Raw genomic sequence first — 17,629 nt, 5'->3', positions numbered from 1 at the left:
CTGCTATTTTTGTGCAGTATTTGAACATTATTTTTATACTTTTTAATTTTTAAGACAAATGTTCTCTGGGGGTCCCTGGCACAAAACATTTTCAGATGGGGGTCCATGGCTAAAATCAACACGCGTTGCATCACTTGAGCTTGTAGATCGGCTATTTTCAAATAGCCAAAGTTTAAATAGGGCTGAAGTGGTTTATGTATGTTTTGTCATAATAATAATTCAAATCTTCAAAGCAACTACTAAAGTTTTCAAATAATTGTCGTGGAGTAAAAGTATAATATTTTCCTCTGAGATGTATTGGAATAGAAGTAAAAGTACTGCAAATTCGAATACTCCAGTCAAGTAAGAAATACCTTAAAATTATACTCAAGTACAGCAGGCACTTGAGTACATGTACTTAGTTACTTTCCAACTCCGTCAGCATTAGATGTATTACTTAAGTTACTCACCTTCTACAAATATGACGAAAGAGAACACAATTTGGTTCCATATGCCAACATTGTCTTGGTTTCAGAGAGCATGGTGGTAAATATGAACTTTTGCCCCAAAGTCTTTCTTTATATTCCATAATATGTCCCACGTTGTCCGATTTTGTTTACTTCTTGAGAACGTCGTCAACGTAAAGTCTTGACGCTGCGACGCGCGTTAGTCAAGGCCAATGAGCTGCTGAGCGCACTCCCAGACAATGGGTTCATAGCCAGCGTTGCCAAGTCTGCTTATTTCCCGCAACTTCCCTGGAACAAAATTTGGCTTGTTTTTGGCTTGTTATTGCCTTGTTTTTGTAGGCCGGCTGGCTGATTTCTCTCACTATACTTGGCAACACTGACTGCCTGACGGCCGCTGGCCAGCTAACACTCACAGACAGGACGGCAAATAAATCGTGTTAAACCTCATAAGCGATTATTTTAAAAAGTTGGACACTCTGAAGAGCGTTCCCACACGTTTTCACAACGTTCCCAGGCAACGGTTGCTATGGGAACGCCGTTCCCAAGCGTGCAACGCCATTTCCACCACTGCTTGTACTCTAATTTATACTTTGACACAATTGACATTTTTAATAGACTACACATAGCCTATCAGTCATGTACAATCAACAACAGACACTCATTATTGAAAACCTATTAAAAACAGACAGACGTATCACTGTGCACTGTATATCAAACTATCTGTCCAATCAGGGATTCAGTAGAAAGGTGTATTTACTAGACTCATTGAAATAGAGGGTTACGACACGCTTTGGTCTCGCTGTGATGGGATCACATGGTTCGTGTATTGTGCATGCTCCATCAACACCCATAATAAGGATTCAGAACTATTGGTCACTCAATGGCAAGCTGCATTCGTCTTGTTCTTGTTGTTATCTTTGAGCACACCGAAACAAATACAAATCCAACTCTAAATTGGTTTTGACAATAAATAATTGAATTAAACGGAAGTCTAACAATATAACATTATTTTATTTATAATGGTATCTGTTGCAAATGTTTTTTTTTCTCTTGATTTAATGACTTCTCTCTCCTACTCACCTTCAGGTGATTACAAACTGTGTCTGTGCTCCAGACAAGAGTCTCAACACGGTGGGTGGGTTTGCTGTGTCCCCCCAGCAGCCCCCCGCCCCTCACAACAAGGTGCTGGCCCGCATGTGGAGGCTGGTGCAGAACAACAACGGCATTAAGGTGAGTTCTGCTGCTCTTTGTGTACTATTTAAAATGCACTTTTTTTTTTGCTATTTGTCTCAAATGTGTTATACCAAGTGACTGCAAAATCTTGAAATATTGTTATTTGCTCCAAAAGCTTTATACCAAGTTACCAATGTAGTATATACATGCAAATGCTCAATTGTTCTAGTTTCGTAAGCTAATTTTTTCTAATGCAATGTGATACAGCTCTGTTTACACATCTCTTTATTCCCATGTACATTTCTTAGTTTTGATTTTTGATTGGCTTCTTTCAATATTTTCAATAACATATGTTTTCTCGTGCAGATAAAGCCCCTTTGAATTGAATTGAGTTCAGAAGCGCGTGCTGTTATCAAGTAACCCTTTTTGATAAAGTAGGAAGTAGGCTTGTTGCAGTTAGCTGGTGTGATTTGAGACGGTGTGCAGCAACTTTGATGACTACGTCAGTCAGGTTGAATCTGTGTATTTCATGAATGCATTCAAGGAAAGTGAGGAGGTGAGATCAGCAAGGCTTGTTTCAGTACAACAGGCCCTGACCTAGGTTTGGCTGGCATCCAGTGAATTCACTAATCCCCACAACCCTAATATTATTGTGACATAGCTCTACAACAAACGTAGTAAATAGGGATTAAGTGGTTAAGCATAACTACTTGAACCCCAGCATCCACATTCTGGGGGGAACATTAGCCAAAAATAGCCGATCTACAAGATCACAACACGTCGCGGTGTGAGCTCGTCGTAGATGTGCTATTTTTGGCGAAGAGATTTGGTGTTGACGGACCAAGTGCAGATTCAAATCAGGTCCAGTTTACCAAGTCTAGAGGGTTGGAGTGGTTAATTGTGTTGTTCTGTCAGGTTCTGCTGTCGCTGTTGTCCATTAAGATGCCTATAACGGATGCAGACCGGATCCGCTCTCTGGCCTGTAAGGCTCTGGTGGGTCTGTCTCGCTGCTCAGCCATCAGGCAGATCATCAGCAAGCTGCCTCTGTTCAGCAGTGGACACATACAGCAGGTCAGTCTCTTCTCTTCAGCCATTGAATTCCATTTATTTCAGCACAGTATTATTTTTTATTGCAAACGAAATTCAAACATCAAAGAATCTCGTAGTGAGGTTTAGGCAGCCATTTAAATGACTATGGAGAAAACGTGAACATAATGCAAAATCTGAGTTAATAAAGCCATTCATTGAAAAACATAACTAGTCTTTATGTACAATGTATGGCTGGAGCTGTAAATAAAACACTGACATATTGACGTCAGTATGGTCCTTCATGGCACCATATTTTTTGCTGCCATATTTTTTGCTGCCATATTTTTCACCCAGGAGATCATGTCTTCATGTTTCTGTCTTATATAGCCCTGCAGTGGGCTACAATAATAATGAATTATATGTAAATAGTTTTTCTTTTTCTCCCCAGCTGATGAAGGAACCGGTGTTACAGGACAAACGCTCTGAACACGTCCGTTTCTGCCGCTATGCGGCTGAGCTCACGGAGAGGGTCTCTGGCAAGCCTCTGCTCATCAGCACGGACGTGTCGCTAGCCCGCCTGCAGAGGGCCAACGTGGTGGCCCAGTCCCGCATCACCTTCCCCGAGAAGGAGCTTCTGATGCTGATCCGCAGCCACCTTTTGGCCAAAGGCCTTCATGACACGGCCAGCACACTGTCGAGAGAGGCCAACCTACCCCTCTGTCAAACCTCCTCGTCTTCATCCTGCGTCAGCCCCCCCTCCTCCTCCCCGTCTGTAGTGGTGCTGCCCAGGACCCCCCGCCTCGCCCATGGGATCGCGGTCCGCGCCGCCAGTCACATCGGCTCGTCTCCCGTGTCCTCTGCCGGCGGCGCGTCCTCCTGCGCCGCCCCGCCCCGGAATCCTCCCTCCCTTCCCCACGCCCACTGCTCTTCCTCCTCCGCCATCTCGACCCCTCCTCCTGTCGCCACTACCCACCACGGACACGGCTGTGCTCCGGTCGGCCGGATCCTGTTTTCGCGGGAGCGGCAGGCTTTGACCAGTGGGGTTAGCAGCTCGGGGAAGAAGTCTTGTGTGCTGAGGGAGAAATCAGACCACGGTGCCTTTATACAGGTTGGTGAAGTTAATACCTCTAGTTTAGTTAGGTTTGTTTATATTTGGGTCTTTAAGGACGTTTTTAGACATATTGAATCTTGTCTTCATCAGAGTCCTGCCATGAAGAAACAGTTGGAGCGTCACCTGCCCTCTCCACCCGCACTGGACAGCATCATCACAGAGTACCTGAGAGAGCAGCATGCTCGCTGTCCCAACCCGGTCACCACCTGCCCCCCGTTCTCCCTCTTCACCCCTCACCGCTGCCCCGAGCCTAAGCAGAGACGACAGGCGCCCCACAGCTTTACCGCCCGGCTGGGGAGCAGGGTGCTATACCCCAAATACGGAGGAGTGGACAGAGGCTGTCAGGATAGACACCTCATATTTAGCAGGTAAGAGTAGTGTGTGCGTACACTCACTCACTCACAGATAGACAGACAGACAGACAGACAGACAGACTGAGACAGATACACACACTATACAACTATTACTATTGCAAGACTGTATAGATCTGTATGAAGATTGAAGAGATGGATCATGTATTTATCCACACAGTGTTGCTGCTGTGTTTATTGTATTCTATGTGACAATAGAATATGCAAATATTACAACCCTGGTGTCTGCAAGTCCTGGCAAATAACTGAAATATCTTCCTTTACTTCTCTCCGTTCCTTCCATCCTTGCCTCATTTCCCGCTCTCACATATAATTCTTTTCTCCTCTTCTTCCCGGTCTGTCCAGGTTCCGTCCCATGTCGGTGTTCCACGAGGGAGATGGGGACGAGAGCGGTTTCACCTGCTGTGCCTTCTCAGCCCGAGAGCGTTTCCTCATGCTGGGCACGTGCACCGGCCACCTCAAACTCTACAACGTCTTCTCCGGTGAGGAGGAGTCAAACTACAGCTGTCACACCTCTGCCATCACGCACCTGGAGCCCTCCAGGGTATGGAAACTGCACAGAAAAACTTCACAAACGCTTGCATTCCTTTGTGCCTCTGACCTCCCGTCTTGCGTTGGGTCCCATCAATTGGGCCTGGGCAATTAACCGAAAAAATATATCGAAACCGATATTTAGAAGTAGGCCTGTCACAATTATTAACATAATCGCCTAATCTCAATTATTTGAAATAATCTCAATTATTTGAAATAATCGTCACAATCGTTTCCATGTTAAAAAAATGCATACATTTTTAAATTTCTTGGAAAGTATAAAATCTGTCAGTAATTGTTTTGTATTTAAGTCATATCTGCCCTGTGCAATTTGTGATTATGAAGCCTAAAACGGAAATATATATATTTTTTATATGCTCCAATGTTCAATGCCAAAAACACAATTAAATCGTTAATCGCAATCATTTTATGTGACAATTAATCGTCAACTTAAATTTGTAACTGTGAGAACCATACTTAGAAGCAATAACTGACTTAATCTTCAGGAATTGAGAAGCAGTGTTTTTTTCCTTATATATCAACGAATCAACATGAAAAGGTTCTAATAGATTTTTTATGATAGACTAAATCGATTAGTCTGATTAACCTCTTAAACCTGAATTATACTTTGTAGTACAATGGTGGTGTGCAAAAATAGAGAAAATAGCCAATCTACATGCTCACAACGCGTCATCAGCTTAATAGATCTGCTGTTTAATATATTTTATAATCTGTAATTAATTGTAATCGAGGCAAAAGTTTGAAATACCCCTCAGAAATACCCCTTGGTATAAAGCTTTATACCAAGTTACCAATGTAGTATATACATGCAAATGCTCAATTGTTCTAGTTTCGTAAGCTATTTTTTTCTAATGCAATGTGATACAGCTCTGTTTACACATCTCTTTATTCCCATGTACATTTCTTAGTTTTGATTTTTGATTGGCTTCTTTCAATATTTTCAATAACATATGTTTTCTCGTGCAGATAAAGCCCCTTTGAATTGAATTGAGTTCAGAAGCGCGTGCTGTTATCAAGTAACCCTTTTTGATAAAGTAGGAAGTAGGCTTGTTGCAGTTAGCTGGTGTGATTTGAGACGGTGTGCAGCAACTTTGATGACTACGTCAGTCAGGTTGAATCTGTGTATTTCATGAATGCATTCAAGGAAAGTGAGGAGGTGAGATCAGAAAGGCTTGTTTCAGTACAACAGGCCCTGAGCTCCTCTAGTTTAAGGCAAAAGTATTTTAATGTGTATTTAACAGCCTACACAGCAAAATCCTGAGTGGCAGCATAGATTAGCAAACACTGGACTCCTTCAAGTCCGCACTGAAGAGACACTTATTTACTCAAGCTTTTGGCAATTAATGTGTTTATTGTGTGTACTGTAAAGCGTCCTTGGGTTTCTGAAAGGCGCTATATAAATCCAAGTTATTATTATTATAGATTAACTCATTCACTGCCTGAATTATTTCTGGCCGCGTTTGCCCACTGCCAAGATTTTCATTGAAAGAAAAAAGTACTCAGGAGGTACAGAATTTTTAAGTTAACAAGGAAGTGGATGGGAGTCTAGATATTCGAAAAATCATACCTCCTTGGTCTTTGGGTCAAATTGAAAAAAAAAAGAAATTAAAAAAGAAATATATATATATATATATATATATATATATATATATATATATATATATATATATAATTATTTTTTTATTTTATTTTTTTTTTAAGTCGTTTTAGTCGTTCTAGGCAGGCATGGCTTATGGGACAGAAGTCGTTTTAGTAGTTCTAGGCAGGTAATGAGTTAATAGAGGTGCAAATTAAGTGCCATAAAATATTTTTCTGTGTGTCAGGATGGGACCCTACTGTTGACCTCAGCCTCCTGGAGTGTGCCCCTGTCTGCTCTCTGGAGTATGGACAGTGTCTTCACCTTGAAGTAAGATGCACACATACACGCATACATACCTCCAGTACTGCTGGTTTTCTATCCTACGAGGACCACTAGCACTGCTTGTTACCTGTGCTGTTCAGTTGCCTGAACAGTAACTACATTCACCTGGTATCCCAATATTGAACTTATCCCTGTGTGATTTGACATACAACGACAAGGAGTGAATGCAATTTATTTATTTAGCGAGTCCTTAAGCCAAGCAGTTCCCTCCTGATCTGCTGTATGGAAGGTGACTAATCCTCCTTTTAGTCTTTGGAGAGGACAAGCTTTATTGCAATTAACTGCCTAGTAGAAGGGAAAACCAGCATTACCAGTGGGTCCCTACACACCAGGGTTGGAAAATGCTACTCGTGTAAAATGTAATTTCTCCGTCTCGCTCTCTCTCTTTCTCTCTCTCTCTCAGACACTCGTTTGCAGACGACCACTACGTGGAGTTCAGTAAACTGTGTCAGGACAGAGTCATCGGCACTAAAGACCAAGACGCTCATGTAAATTACCTCACCTCTCTTCTGTAGCATTTTAACCTAGGGGTGTCAAATGTTTTACATCACTTGGGCTGGACTGTGCAAAATGGGACTTCATGTGGGCTGGACCAGTTGTGTATGGGCACCTCCCTTTGTTTTCTTTGCTATTTTCATGATGTTATGATGTTTTTCTCTGCTACGTATTAGGGCTTTCACCAACTAGTCGACTAGTTGACTAGTATAACCACTAGTCGACCTTGTTGGTACTAGTCGAATAGTTTGGGAAAAAAATAAAAATAAAAAACCTTTTTTTTTTTTTTTTTTTTAATTTAATTTTTAATGCTATAGTAATGGCCCATCTTACTATTATTATTATCCTCCTGCCTTTATTTTTTATCAGAAGGGGGTCAAAAGCATGCCCAATAAAAGCCTATTATTGGGCAATGGGGATCCTTGGAGACGCTGCTGTGGTGCTGTGCTGCTGTGCCAGAAGCGCTTCCCTTAAAACGCCATAAAAATAAGGGCAGGAGGATAATAATAATAGTAATATAGTAGTAGGATGGTATTAAAGCAGTGCCACCAAAAAAAAACAAAAAAAAAAAACATCTATTTTTTATTTTTTTTATTTTTATTTTTTTATTTAAATTTCGACTAGTCGACTACCACTGGGTCAAATTAGTCGACCTGTAAAAATCTCTAGTCGTGAAAGCCCTACTACGTATAACTAAGTTTAACTTTACAAATTTGTTTCAAATGAAGAAGATTGCATAGCAAGCATTACTTTTAGGCTACAAAAAGGTTGTGATGAGAGTAAAAAACAAAAAAAACATTTTCCATTAACAAACCATTTGGAATCAAACATTAGCGATCACAAATGTACAACAAATAAAGCTAACAAATTGTAAATAAGCTGCAATGTAAATGTAAGCTGCACAATTGCACCTTTAAGATAACGAGTAGAAGCGAACACAGTCCCCAATCCTTTAAACCAAGTCGGGTACAAGGAGTAACAAAACAAAAGGACCACCAGCATTTACAGGTCTATCATCTTCGACTGTATTTATTGAGGCTTTAAAGGAGGAGTTCACCCAAAAAATGACTTATTTTCTATAAATTGCACACCCCATGAAGCCTTGAATTCATGGATTTATTTTTGTTTTTGTGGCATTCCTAAGCCAATAATTTGATGACCGGGTGTGTATCTGGTAGGAGACACAAATAATCTACTTTGTGTCTCCTACCGGATACATTAGCTGGTAGGAGATGGGAATCAAATTATTGGCTTAGGAATGCCACAAAAACAAAAATAAATCCATGGATTCAAGGCTTCATGGGGTGTGCAATTGATAGAAAATAAGTCATTTTTTGGGTGAACTACGGTACTCCTTTAAGCCATCGAGCAACAGTGGGTGGATACCGTCTGTTGTTTTCCTGTACACAAGCTGCCAGGGCAGCAGGCTACAGACAGCCGTAGGGAGAGATCTCGGCATGAGAGCGGCTGCTGTACAGATATATAATAAAGGGTTGTGAATAAATAAAAAAATATCTTCCCAAAATCAACCAGTAGACCTGATCGGACCACCAGTTTGACACCCCTGGTCCCAACTGTTCTCTAATCGCTCATCTATTTCCCTTTCCCATTCATTTTCATTCATTAATTCTCTCTTCTATCATTGCTCTCTCTCTCTCTCTCTCTGTAGATCTACGACATCCACACAGGTCAGAAAATGCTGACCCTGAGTGACCCGGCGCTGGCCAACAACTACAAAAGGAACTGTGCGACTTTCCACCCCATGGACGACCTGGTGCTCAACGACGGGGTGATGTGGGACGTGAGGGCGTCGCGCGCCGTCCACAAGTTTGACAAGTTCAACATGAACATCAGCGGCGTGTTCCACCCCAACGGACTGGAGGTCATCGTCAACACAGAGATTGTATCCTTTAAACTGGGGGGGGGGGGTTGACCTGAACTTGTCTGTACTTCTCTCCCGCTCCCACTGCTGGGGAGTGTCCCTGCTGACTGGACGGAGCCAGCACCAGACAGTTAGGCAAGGAGAAATGACACTAGCGATTTTTATCATCTTAATTAGTCGGCTTAAACCAACTGGACAGTATCAATATTTTATATACACAGGCTATTAAGTAAAAAGAAAAGAATCATGGTTTTAATGCAGCCACCACCGGTGTCTTGTCACAGACAGGAGAACAAATTTCTGCCTCTGGAGTGGGAGGATGAATGGGGGAAGAGGGGGGCTGTGATTGACTGTACAATAATGCAATAGCTTAACACTAGCTTAAAATTTCAGCTTTTAACACTTTTGAAGCTACTTTTATTGCTCTCTGGCGTGAAACGCTCGTTTACATAGACATTGCATTGAAACCTGAAGTTGATCCTTAGCGCTGAAGCCGTGAATGGGCAGTACACTTCATTTGAACTACTTTGAAAATCATGCAGTCTCCCTGGTATTCGTGTCATGCTCCTTGACAGCAGTGTTTCAGTGGGACCTGCGGACATTCCATCTCCTCCACACTGTCCCGGCTCTAGACCAGTGTAGAGTGGTGTTCAACAGCAACGCTACCATCATGTATGGAGGTATGGACCCCTGTGTGTTAATTTGTTTGTTTCTTTATACAGATCCACATTAGCTGACGCCTTAACATCAGTCTTTCTGGGGTCCAAGACATTAATATACATAACAATAGAAAACAATAAAAAAATATTACAATCATAGTGTATCACCAAAAAAAAGTATCTTACAACAGTAATGTATCGCATAAAGAGATACCAACAGGGATACAACAGATTTGTTTTAAGTAGCACTATCAGTCAGGTATGTAAGAAAGATGTTATTGAGTTTTGAGTTTACAGTTTATTTATGTGTTGCAAATATCACTTGGAAGACTATTCCATGGTACAATTGACCTATAAAATACAGCTCTCTTCATGGAATTGGACTTAGGTAGAGGTAAAGTTAATCAGTCCACCTCTCACCCCACGAGTGGAATATGTATGGATATTTGAGTAGTAAATTATATTATTATAAAAGTCTGGGTGTTAATAACTATGAACATATTTAAGTAAACTAGCAGAAAGTCTTTCTTTGACACTTGGCCAAGTAAGACGTTCATGCATGTCTTCCACATTTGTTCTATATGAACAACCCAGAACTAGTGCGTTCATTTGTACCTGGAGAGTAGTGTGACCCGTACACAGCATATTCATTCTTTTTTACACTCTCAGGGTTAGATTAACACTCAGTAAATACACTAATATTTCCTTCTACACCAAATCTCTTCACGGAAAAAAGTCGATCTACAAGCTTACAATGTGTCGTCGTGTGACTTGTAGATCTGCTATTTTTGCCAAATGTTAACCTCAGAATAAGGACACTAGGGTTGATAAAAGATAGAAATCAGTGGAGTTTTTTCAACAAAGAGGCAGAATTGTGGGGCAAAAACGTGAATGGCCACCGGCTCCTGGAGCTGTGGGAATACGACTGCAGTGAAGTTGGTTTCACGTTGGATAGTCATCCAGTTGGATATTTGCAAATGTTAGGAACTGTCAATAAATTACAAATAGCAATGACGGTCCCTACCATTTGTGAATATCCAACGTGAAACCAACTTCACCGCGATAGGAAGAGGTGCATATTTTCCGCACAGTCTATCCTGTTAACAAAATCCCCATTTAAGAAACGGTAGGCCTACCTATATTTAAGCCATAATCCTAGTTGGTTTTGCTATTTTATTTAGCCTGTTATAGCAGATTATAGCATAATGTCTTTGTCTCCCTCTCTCCATCTACTGTATCTCTCTCTCTCAGCCATGCTGCAGGCTGATGAGGAAGATGACCCTATGGACCAGCAGATGAAGAGTCCATTCGGTTCGTCCTTCAGAACCTTTGATGCCACTGACTACAAACCAATCAGTAGGTTCCTCATCCTCTTCCTAACGTGCCATTGCAACATAATACAACATTCAATAACTGACAATAGCACTTTCAAGAGCAAATCCTAGGTTAAAAAAAATGAATTCAGCAAAAACAAACAAAGTCTCACTTGAGGTGCAAAGCTTTTGCCAGTGAAGTTAATGAGATAAACGGCACTGGAAACTTCAGTCGAATAAAAAAAGTAGTCCATTAGTTCCATTAGACATAGTGAATGCACGATTCATCTGAGTATCTCATGTTATAAATGAACTAATGATGATGAATTAACCTGTTGGTTTGGCTGATGTGATTGTGTTGTGTTTTGCAGCCACAGTGGATGTGAAGAGAAACATCTTTGACCTGTGCACTGACACCAGAGACTGCTACCTGGCTGTTATAGAGGTACGTATGCAGAACAAGGATATCAAACACTCTCACCATACGCGTAACTTTTGTTATCTTCTTTTTTTTTTACCTTTATTTTACCAGATAGTCTCACAGAGATCGGAAATCTCTTTTACAAGAAATATCTGTGCTGTTTACATTTCTGTCTAATAAACTATTCAATCAATCAAAAAACCTGGCCAAGATAGCAGACATAATACAACAAAAAAATCTATCAATAATAAACTGTCACTGTCTTGCAAATTAAACAAATGTATAATACTAGAGGGTCGGGGCGCTGCGCGCCCCTCCCCCCTAGCCGCTGCGCGGTGCTTTGTGTTTGTTGGTCTCTATAATATATAAAGCCATAATAGGAGATGTTCCCAATGGAGCTATGCCCAAATATGGAGTGTGTTGTCTGACCTCACTTGGGTCTCGTTGGGCGGTGGTCGGCGATGACGCTAAGGAACAACATGGCCGACTGTAATGTTGTGAGTTTGTGTTGGCCGCAATTAATTATGCTGCGAGGGGGCAGATGTGTGCTGAGCAGTATGAAGTGGCCTACAGACTGCGCGTAGTAATTCTGCACGTTGTGGCGTGTCTTGTTAGTGACATTGATATGTTGTTTTTGTGTTTAGTCCCACACAGTGGCAGTTTTTTTTGGGGGGTTTTGGGTTTAGAAATGTATATATAGATAGATGCCAAGTAGTTTTGTTACAAAACATTTTTCTGCATCGTTATCTCACTCGTGTGTGTGTGTGTGTTTATGTGTGTAGAACCAGGATGCAGTGAGTCTGGACACGGTGTGTCGTCTATATGAGGTGGGACGCCAGAAGCTGGCTGAGGAGGGAGATGATGATGACCAGGTGAACCACACACGCACACACACCCTCCTTTCTAGTACCTTGGCGTAAACTTTCCCAAGCTGAGTATTGTGATGCCTCTATAACTAGCACACACTCTCTGGTCCCCCTTTTTTTTTTTTAAGTAGCACCACCTCCTTCGGTACTGTCCCAGACATCCATGCAATGTTGAAAAGACGTGTCAACCACGACAGCCTCCCAATACTCAAAATCTTCAGCATTTCTTATTAATATTTATGAATATTGAATCAATGAAAATTATTAACTACTAGAGCTTTCAAAGAAATGACTACATTTGATGAATCAGAACACAGGTTCTTTTTTCCATTTCCTGAAAAGTAAAATACATACAAGGTTTCCACCAGTACAGCGCCGATAATGTTCGTCATGCTTGTCTTGAAGGAGGATGACCAAGATGATGAGGACTCGTCTGACTCGGACGATGACGACGATGACGATGATGATGATGACTTGGACACAGACCCTCTCACCTTGGAGCTCGGCACCGACAACCCAGATGATGACAACGCTGAGAGGCCGGGGACACCTACAGCCGAAGAGGTGAATTGAATATTTTTATTGGCATAATTTAAAAGTATACAATGTGACCCTTTTAATACAGGAATTCTCAAACTTTTTCATGTGAAGGACCCCCAAAACAGTTTTTGGGCCGCGGACCCCCGTCTAAAAATATTGAGTGCCAAGGACCCCCATACAAGATTTGTGTTTTTAAAATCTTTCAAAAATATTCAAATTCTTTCAAGATGTTTATAAAATAGCACATCTACAAGCTCACAATGTGTAGCATCGAGACATGTGTGCTTGTAGATGTGCCATTTTCATATAGCCGATGTATGTAGGGTTAAAGTGGTTTAAAAATGTTGATGCTATATTAACTAATATAGCATATGAGTACCTCTGCTTTAATCCATGCATGAAATGCATCTAAAATGAATTTTACATCTTGTAGTAATTAAGTAAGCACTATTCTATTTTTTAAAGCCCAGCAGGCAAAGATCAGAGATTCTTTCCTAAAACAATCTCAACAAATGTAACGTTTAATTTTGCTGGACTTCACATTTTCCACCATGAACATGGTTCTCCCCAGGTGGCCCGTCTCCTTGCCAACAACAGCGATGATGATGACGACGACGATGATAGAGGTGACGACTCTGATGAAGAATTCAACCTCAGTGACTGTAAGTAACACTGTCTGAACTCCTGACGATGACAAACACATTGTGCTGTCAAGTGACTGGCAAGATTTTAAATTGTGTAAATTAGGTTTTAAAAAGAACTCTACTGAAGGTGTATTTTGTGCGTGTGTGTGCGTGTGTGTGTTTGCTACCTTGCAGCGATTTCCTCAGACAGCAGCTCGAGTGATACTGACATGGAGGCACTTCTTCGTTCCCTCGTTGGCTGAACAACTCGGCACTTCTCCTCTTAACTATCCGGGGGAGCCCTAACGAAAATTAATTATTTTGCCGTTTCTTTTGCTTTTGCTTTTTGCTTTTCCTTCTTTCCTTTTTATATATGTACAGTATGTATAAAATAAATGTTTTAACTGGACAGGTTTTTGTTAAGATAGATTTCCGTAGTCTTCTCCAAAACCCTGGCCTGGAAATGAGTTGAATGAAGAGACATTTGTAATATTGTACAGAATGGACAGACAATCTAGAAATGGAGGTTTTGGTTGCAAAGATGGAGGACATCTTGCAGTGACACTGTTTCACAGACCCTCCACTCACACAGAGTGCAACCTCCTCAATTATGAGTTCAGTCACGTTTTGCTATGCAGGTAAAAAGGTGCTTACCCAGTAGAATTCTGTGTTAAAAGGTTAGTTCACCCCCAAAAGGACTCGTTTCTTATCATTTACTCAGATTTTTTTTTGTTGTCGCATTCCTGATCCAATATTCCAATATTTAATTAATTGAAGTAAATAGGAGGCCATGGGAAACTTTATTATTTTTATAAACTCGAAAACAACTCTCACGTGTAATCCAGCCACGACTACTGCTGTCCAGGTTATAAGTGAATGTTTTAAATATACCGTAGTATTGTTACGATTGGCCTCCTATAATCTACTTAAATTCATAAAATATTGGAACATCAAATCTGGAATGCAGCGAAAACACAAAAAAAAATCTCCATGAATTCAAGGCTAAATTCAAGGTAAATGATACAAATTATTTTTAAACATTTAACCGAGTGAAGAGTATTTTACTGTGTGGGTTCCTTTTTAGTTTTGTTTTGTGTTGGGGTTTGCCGTATTACTGTCACACTGCAGGGCAGTGGTTCTCAAATGGGGTTCAGAGACCCTCAGGGTTCCTTGAGGGGGGGTTCCAAATGGTCCAAACTGTAACTCTTGAGTTTATGGGGGTCCTTGAAATTAAAAGGTTTGAGAACCAGTGCTGTAGGGGAAGCTTGCATCTGCCTGGCTCAGTTCACCATGGTAAATCTAACCAACCGAGACCTCACAGTGAAATCTTCAAGTGTTCATTTGTAACTCTGAGAGTGTGGAAATGTAACCAAATGGACCCACGTACAGTACACACACACTCAGAGTTAACACTGAGGGTTTTGCTGTGTATTAAGGTAACTTGATGAAACGGCAAACAAGGCAACTTGTCCTGCATGGCTTCATGAAACATCCAGGAGGAACATTTGGCGAACTTGGGGCTGCTACAGAGTTAGGAAAGCATTTCTTGGGTGTGTTCAGCAAACCATACAGTACATTTAAACTAGTGGTTCTAACGTTTTTTCATGTCAAGGACCCCCAAATGAATATGCATTTCGCCACGGACCACCAATCCGAAAAGACAGATTTGTGTTTAAATGTTTCAAAGATATTCCGAAATGTTTACATTTTGTTAGATTTTTTTTTTATTACAGCCGGTATACAAGCTCGCAACAAGCTTGTAGATATGTGTTGCTGTATTAAGTAATTTAGCGGAGGACCCCCTGCAACCCCCCAAGGACAGGGAGAGAAGAGGTCCGTGCTGTGACAGTGTTTATGCACGGGGTGGTGTAGATAGTACCCCCCCCCCAAAAAAAAAACAACCCTCAACAATTAATTTTGATGTCCGCTTTTTCAGATTATTATTTTTTTCCTTCTGTGAATTTAATTTATTTGAGTGTATTATTTTATTAGGCGGAGATCGATTAATTTCAAGACTGGGAATGGGGAACGTGTGAACACATGAAGCGTCAAACACTGGTACATGAGTCTTTTTTTATTTTTCTAAATCTGATGTCAACGATCATTATCTCTCCTGGCTGCGGCTGTCCTCGTACTTGTTAAGTGAATTTTAACAGGTGACTCTCCTGTCAGCAGTGAGGTCTGTTTGCAGTCGACATTTCACCATCGTAACGTCACTGTTTTCCAGTGAATTTCCCTTGAGGTGACTCGGGACTCCGCTGACGCACACAACACCAGAACACACACAACGCACACCACCAGAAGAGCTCGTAGCCTCGTGAGGAGCAAGTACACTAAAAAGCAGTGATTCCCAACCTGTGGGCCGGGGTCCACTGGGCAGCGAGGGTATGGTAAGTGGGGCCCCAAGTAATTGGCAAAACACCTTTTAAAACTACCATTTTTATGTTAATATAACATTATGAAAAATGTTTTTTTTCATTGTGATACCCATAAATAAGAACTTAAAGTAGCTATATTTGCCGCAAACACATTTTGAAGTGGGCCCTGATCCAGAAAAGGTTGGGAACCACTGCACCAAAGCACTGATACTCAACTGCCTGACAAATGTTTTTTTTTACTGGATGCAAATGCAATGTCAATCAGCAGTAATTCTGAAACGGGGAACAATATTATCTCAAGGCTGTTACAGTTATTGAGTGTACTATTTTGTCACACTTACGGTATGGGTGCAATTGTTTTGTTGACATGACAGACTCTCGTCAATTTGTTTTGCTATGTGACGTATAAATTAAGATAACTCGCCAGTGAATGTTGGGAAATGGCAGCCATGGCTATTTTTAGTCTGTTGACCAATCTCAGGTCATGTACATATATGCCTCAGGTTCCCATTCACAGAAATGACCTTGTAAAATTGTTTAACATTGAATTGTCATAAAATACAAGGGTTGAAGTAATTTCATGTGAGATCAGTGTTCTTCTGAGCTATGGAATAAATAGATTTATGATAGCTTGTATAATTCTGTGCCTAAATATTTTCTTATTTCCTTGTAACTTGACGGATCAACAAGTGGATTTGTTGTCTCCGCCAGGCCGGAGACGATGTATGTTTTCACCCTTGTCCGTGTGTATGTGTCTGTCTGTCTGTCCGTCTGTCAACAGCTAATTTCCGGAACCAAATGGGCCTGTTAGTGCTACCATGAGGCCGATGTTTTGCTACTACAGATTTCGCCAGAACCTTGGTTACCTCATACAATCTGGTACACATTATCTCTCTCTGTAGTCATGTGATTGACTAGTCATTCTGATTTTGCTACGATTGGCTTCCGAAGTTTACGGGAGTGGCCTGTTATGCACAAACACAGCACCTGAATGCTGTGAGCCTTTGCACGCACATTTGGTACAACAGCCCACTTCACGTTTTGGCCTATAACTCTTGAACCGTTGGTCATACAATCAACACCTTTTTTTCCATGGATTCCTTGGATCTTCACTCTACAGGACCCCAGGCATTTATAGCAGGTTACATTTTCCATCATTTTGTTTTCTTCAAAACACTTTTTGCTACTACTTCTACAGATGTTGTCCAACTCTCACAAATCGGTACACATTATCTCTGGGGACTGGGGTCATGTGATCAAGATGTATGAGTCTGCTTTTTCATATCCCATTCCAATTGGCTATGACTGCCATCCAAAATTTGCGAACCTGACCTGTGCTCACTCTTATAGTATTTACATGTGGTCAAGAAGCGAAGCTCTGTCTCCACCACTCCTTGACTGCAGTCATAAGACCTGGTATTTAAGATGCGCAAAATAGGCCCCATTGTATTTTATGTATTTAAAAGACAAATACAAATTTCAAAACACAAAAAAGTATGTGAAATACGTATTTCAAATACTTCCTCTCTCTCCCAACTCCTCTTATCTTTGATGGATCAAGGATCAAGTTTGAGAAAATGCCACTTTACTCCAATGGCATGTCAATCAAAACGATCAAAAAGTAAAATGTGCCCCAGGCGGGTTTTCACCCGTTTCTCTCACTCAAACACTCATACTACTTTTTTAGTCCGACCCCCTCTCAGAACCTGGTAGGTTGACTACAGCTGATTGACACCTGGCTCTCATGAGCTTGGTATGAGTGGAAGTATAAAGAACCAGTGTGGATACTTAGTGGGCACCAGTCCTGGGCTGGGTGCTTGACATAGTATCCAGCCAGCCTATCACCTAT

General features: G+C 41.2%; 1 protein-coding gene across 2 annotated transcripts in view; it reads left to right on the top strand.

Moving 5' to 3' along the window:
- The window catches only part of LOC311049338 (DDB1- and CUL4-associated factor 1-like), a 34,966-nt gene extending 18,547 nt beyond the window's left edge, over positions 1–16,419 (top strand). For both annotated transcript variants that reach the window (XM_084062893.1, XM_084062892.1), the window contains 15 exons: positions 1,533–1,676; positions 2,535–2,690; positions 3,097–3,756; positions 3,850–4,127; positions 4,476–4,674; positions 6,506–6,588; positions 7,007–7,091; positions 8,768–9,001; positions 9,567–9,660; positions 10,891–10,995; positions 11,324–11,397; positions 12,156–12,245; positions 12,645–12,803; positions 13,351–13,441; positions 13,598–16,419. In XM_084062893.1, coding sequence (XP_083919019.1) covers positions 1,533–1,676; positions 2,535–2,690; positions 3,097–3,756; positions 3,850–4,127; positions 4,476–4,674; positions 6,506–6,588; positions 7,007–7,091; positions 8,768–9,001; positions 9,567–9,660; positions 10,891–10,995; positions 11,324–11,397; positions 12,156–12,245; positions 12,645–12,803; positions 13,351–13,441; positions 13,598–13,665 — 2,520 coding nt within the window. In that variant the 3' untranslated portion in view covers positions 13,666–16,419. The remainder of the gene's footprint in view (positions 1–1,532; positions 1,677–2,534; positions 2,691–3,096; positions 3,757–3,849; positions 4,128–4,475; positions 4,675–6,505; positions 6,589–7,006; positions 7,092–8,767; positions 9,002–9,566; positions 9,661–10,890; positions 10,996–11,323; positions 11,398–12,155; positions 12,246–12,644; positions 12,804–13,350; positions 13,442–13,597) is intronic.
- The last annotated feature ends 1,210 nt before the right edge of the window (positions 16,420–17,629 follow it).

This window comes from Gymnoscopelus microlampas (assembly GCF_963454915.1).
Source record: "Gymnoscopelus microlampas genome assembly, chromosome: 7".
NCBI classification, from domain to species: domain Eukaryota; kingdom Metazoa; phylum Chordata; class Actinopteri; order Myctophiformes; family Myctophidae; genus Gymnoscopelus; species Gymnoscopelus microlampas.
The sequence above is the reverse complement of the archived record's forward strand: the minus strand, read 5'-3'. Positions and strand labels throughout refer to the sequence as shown.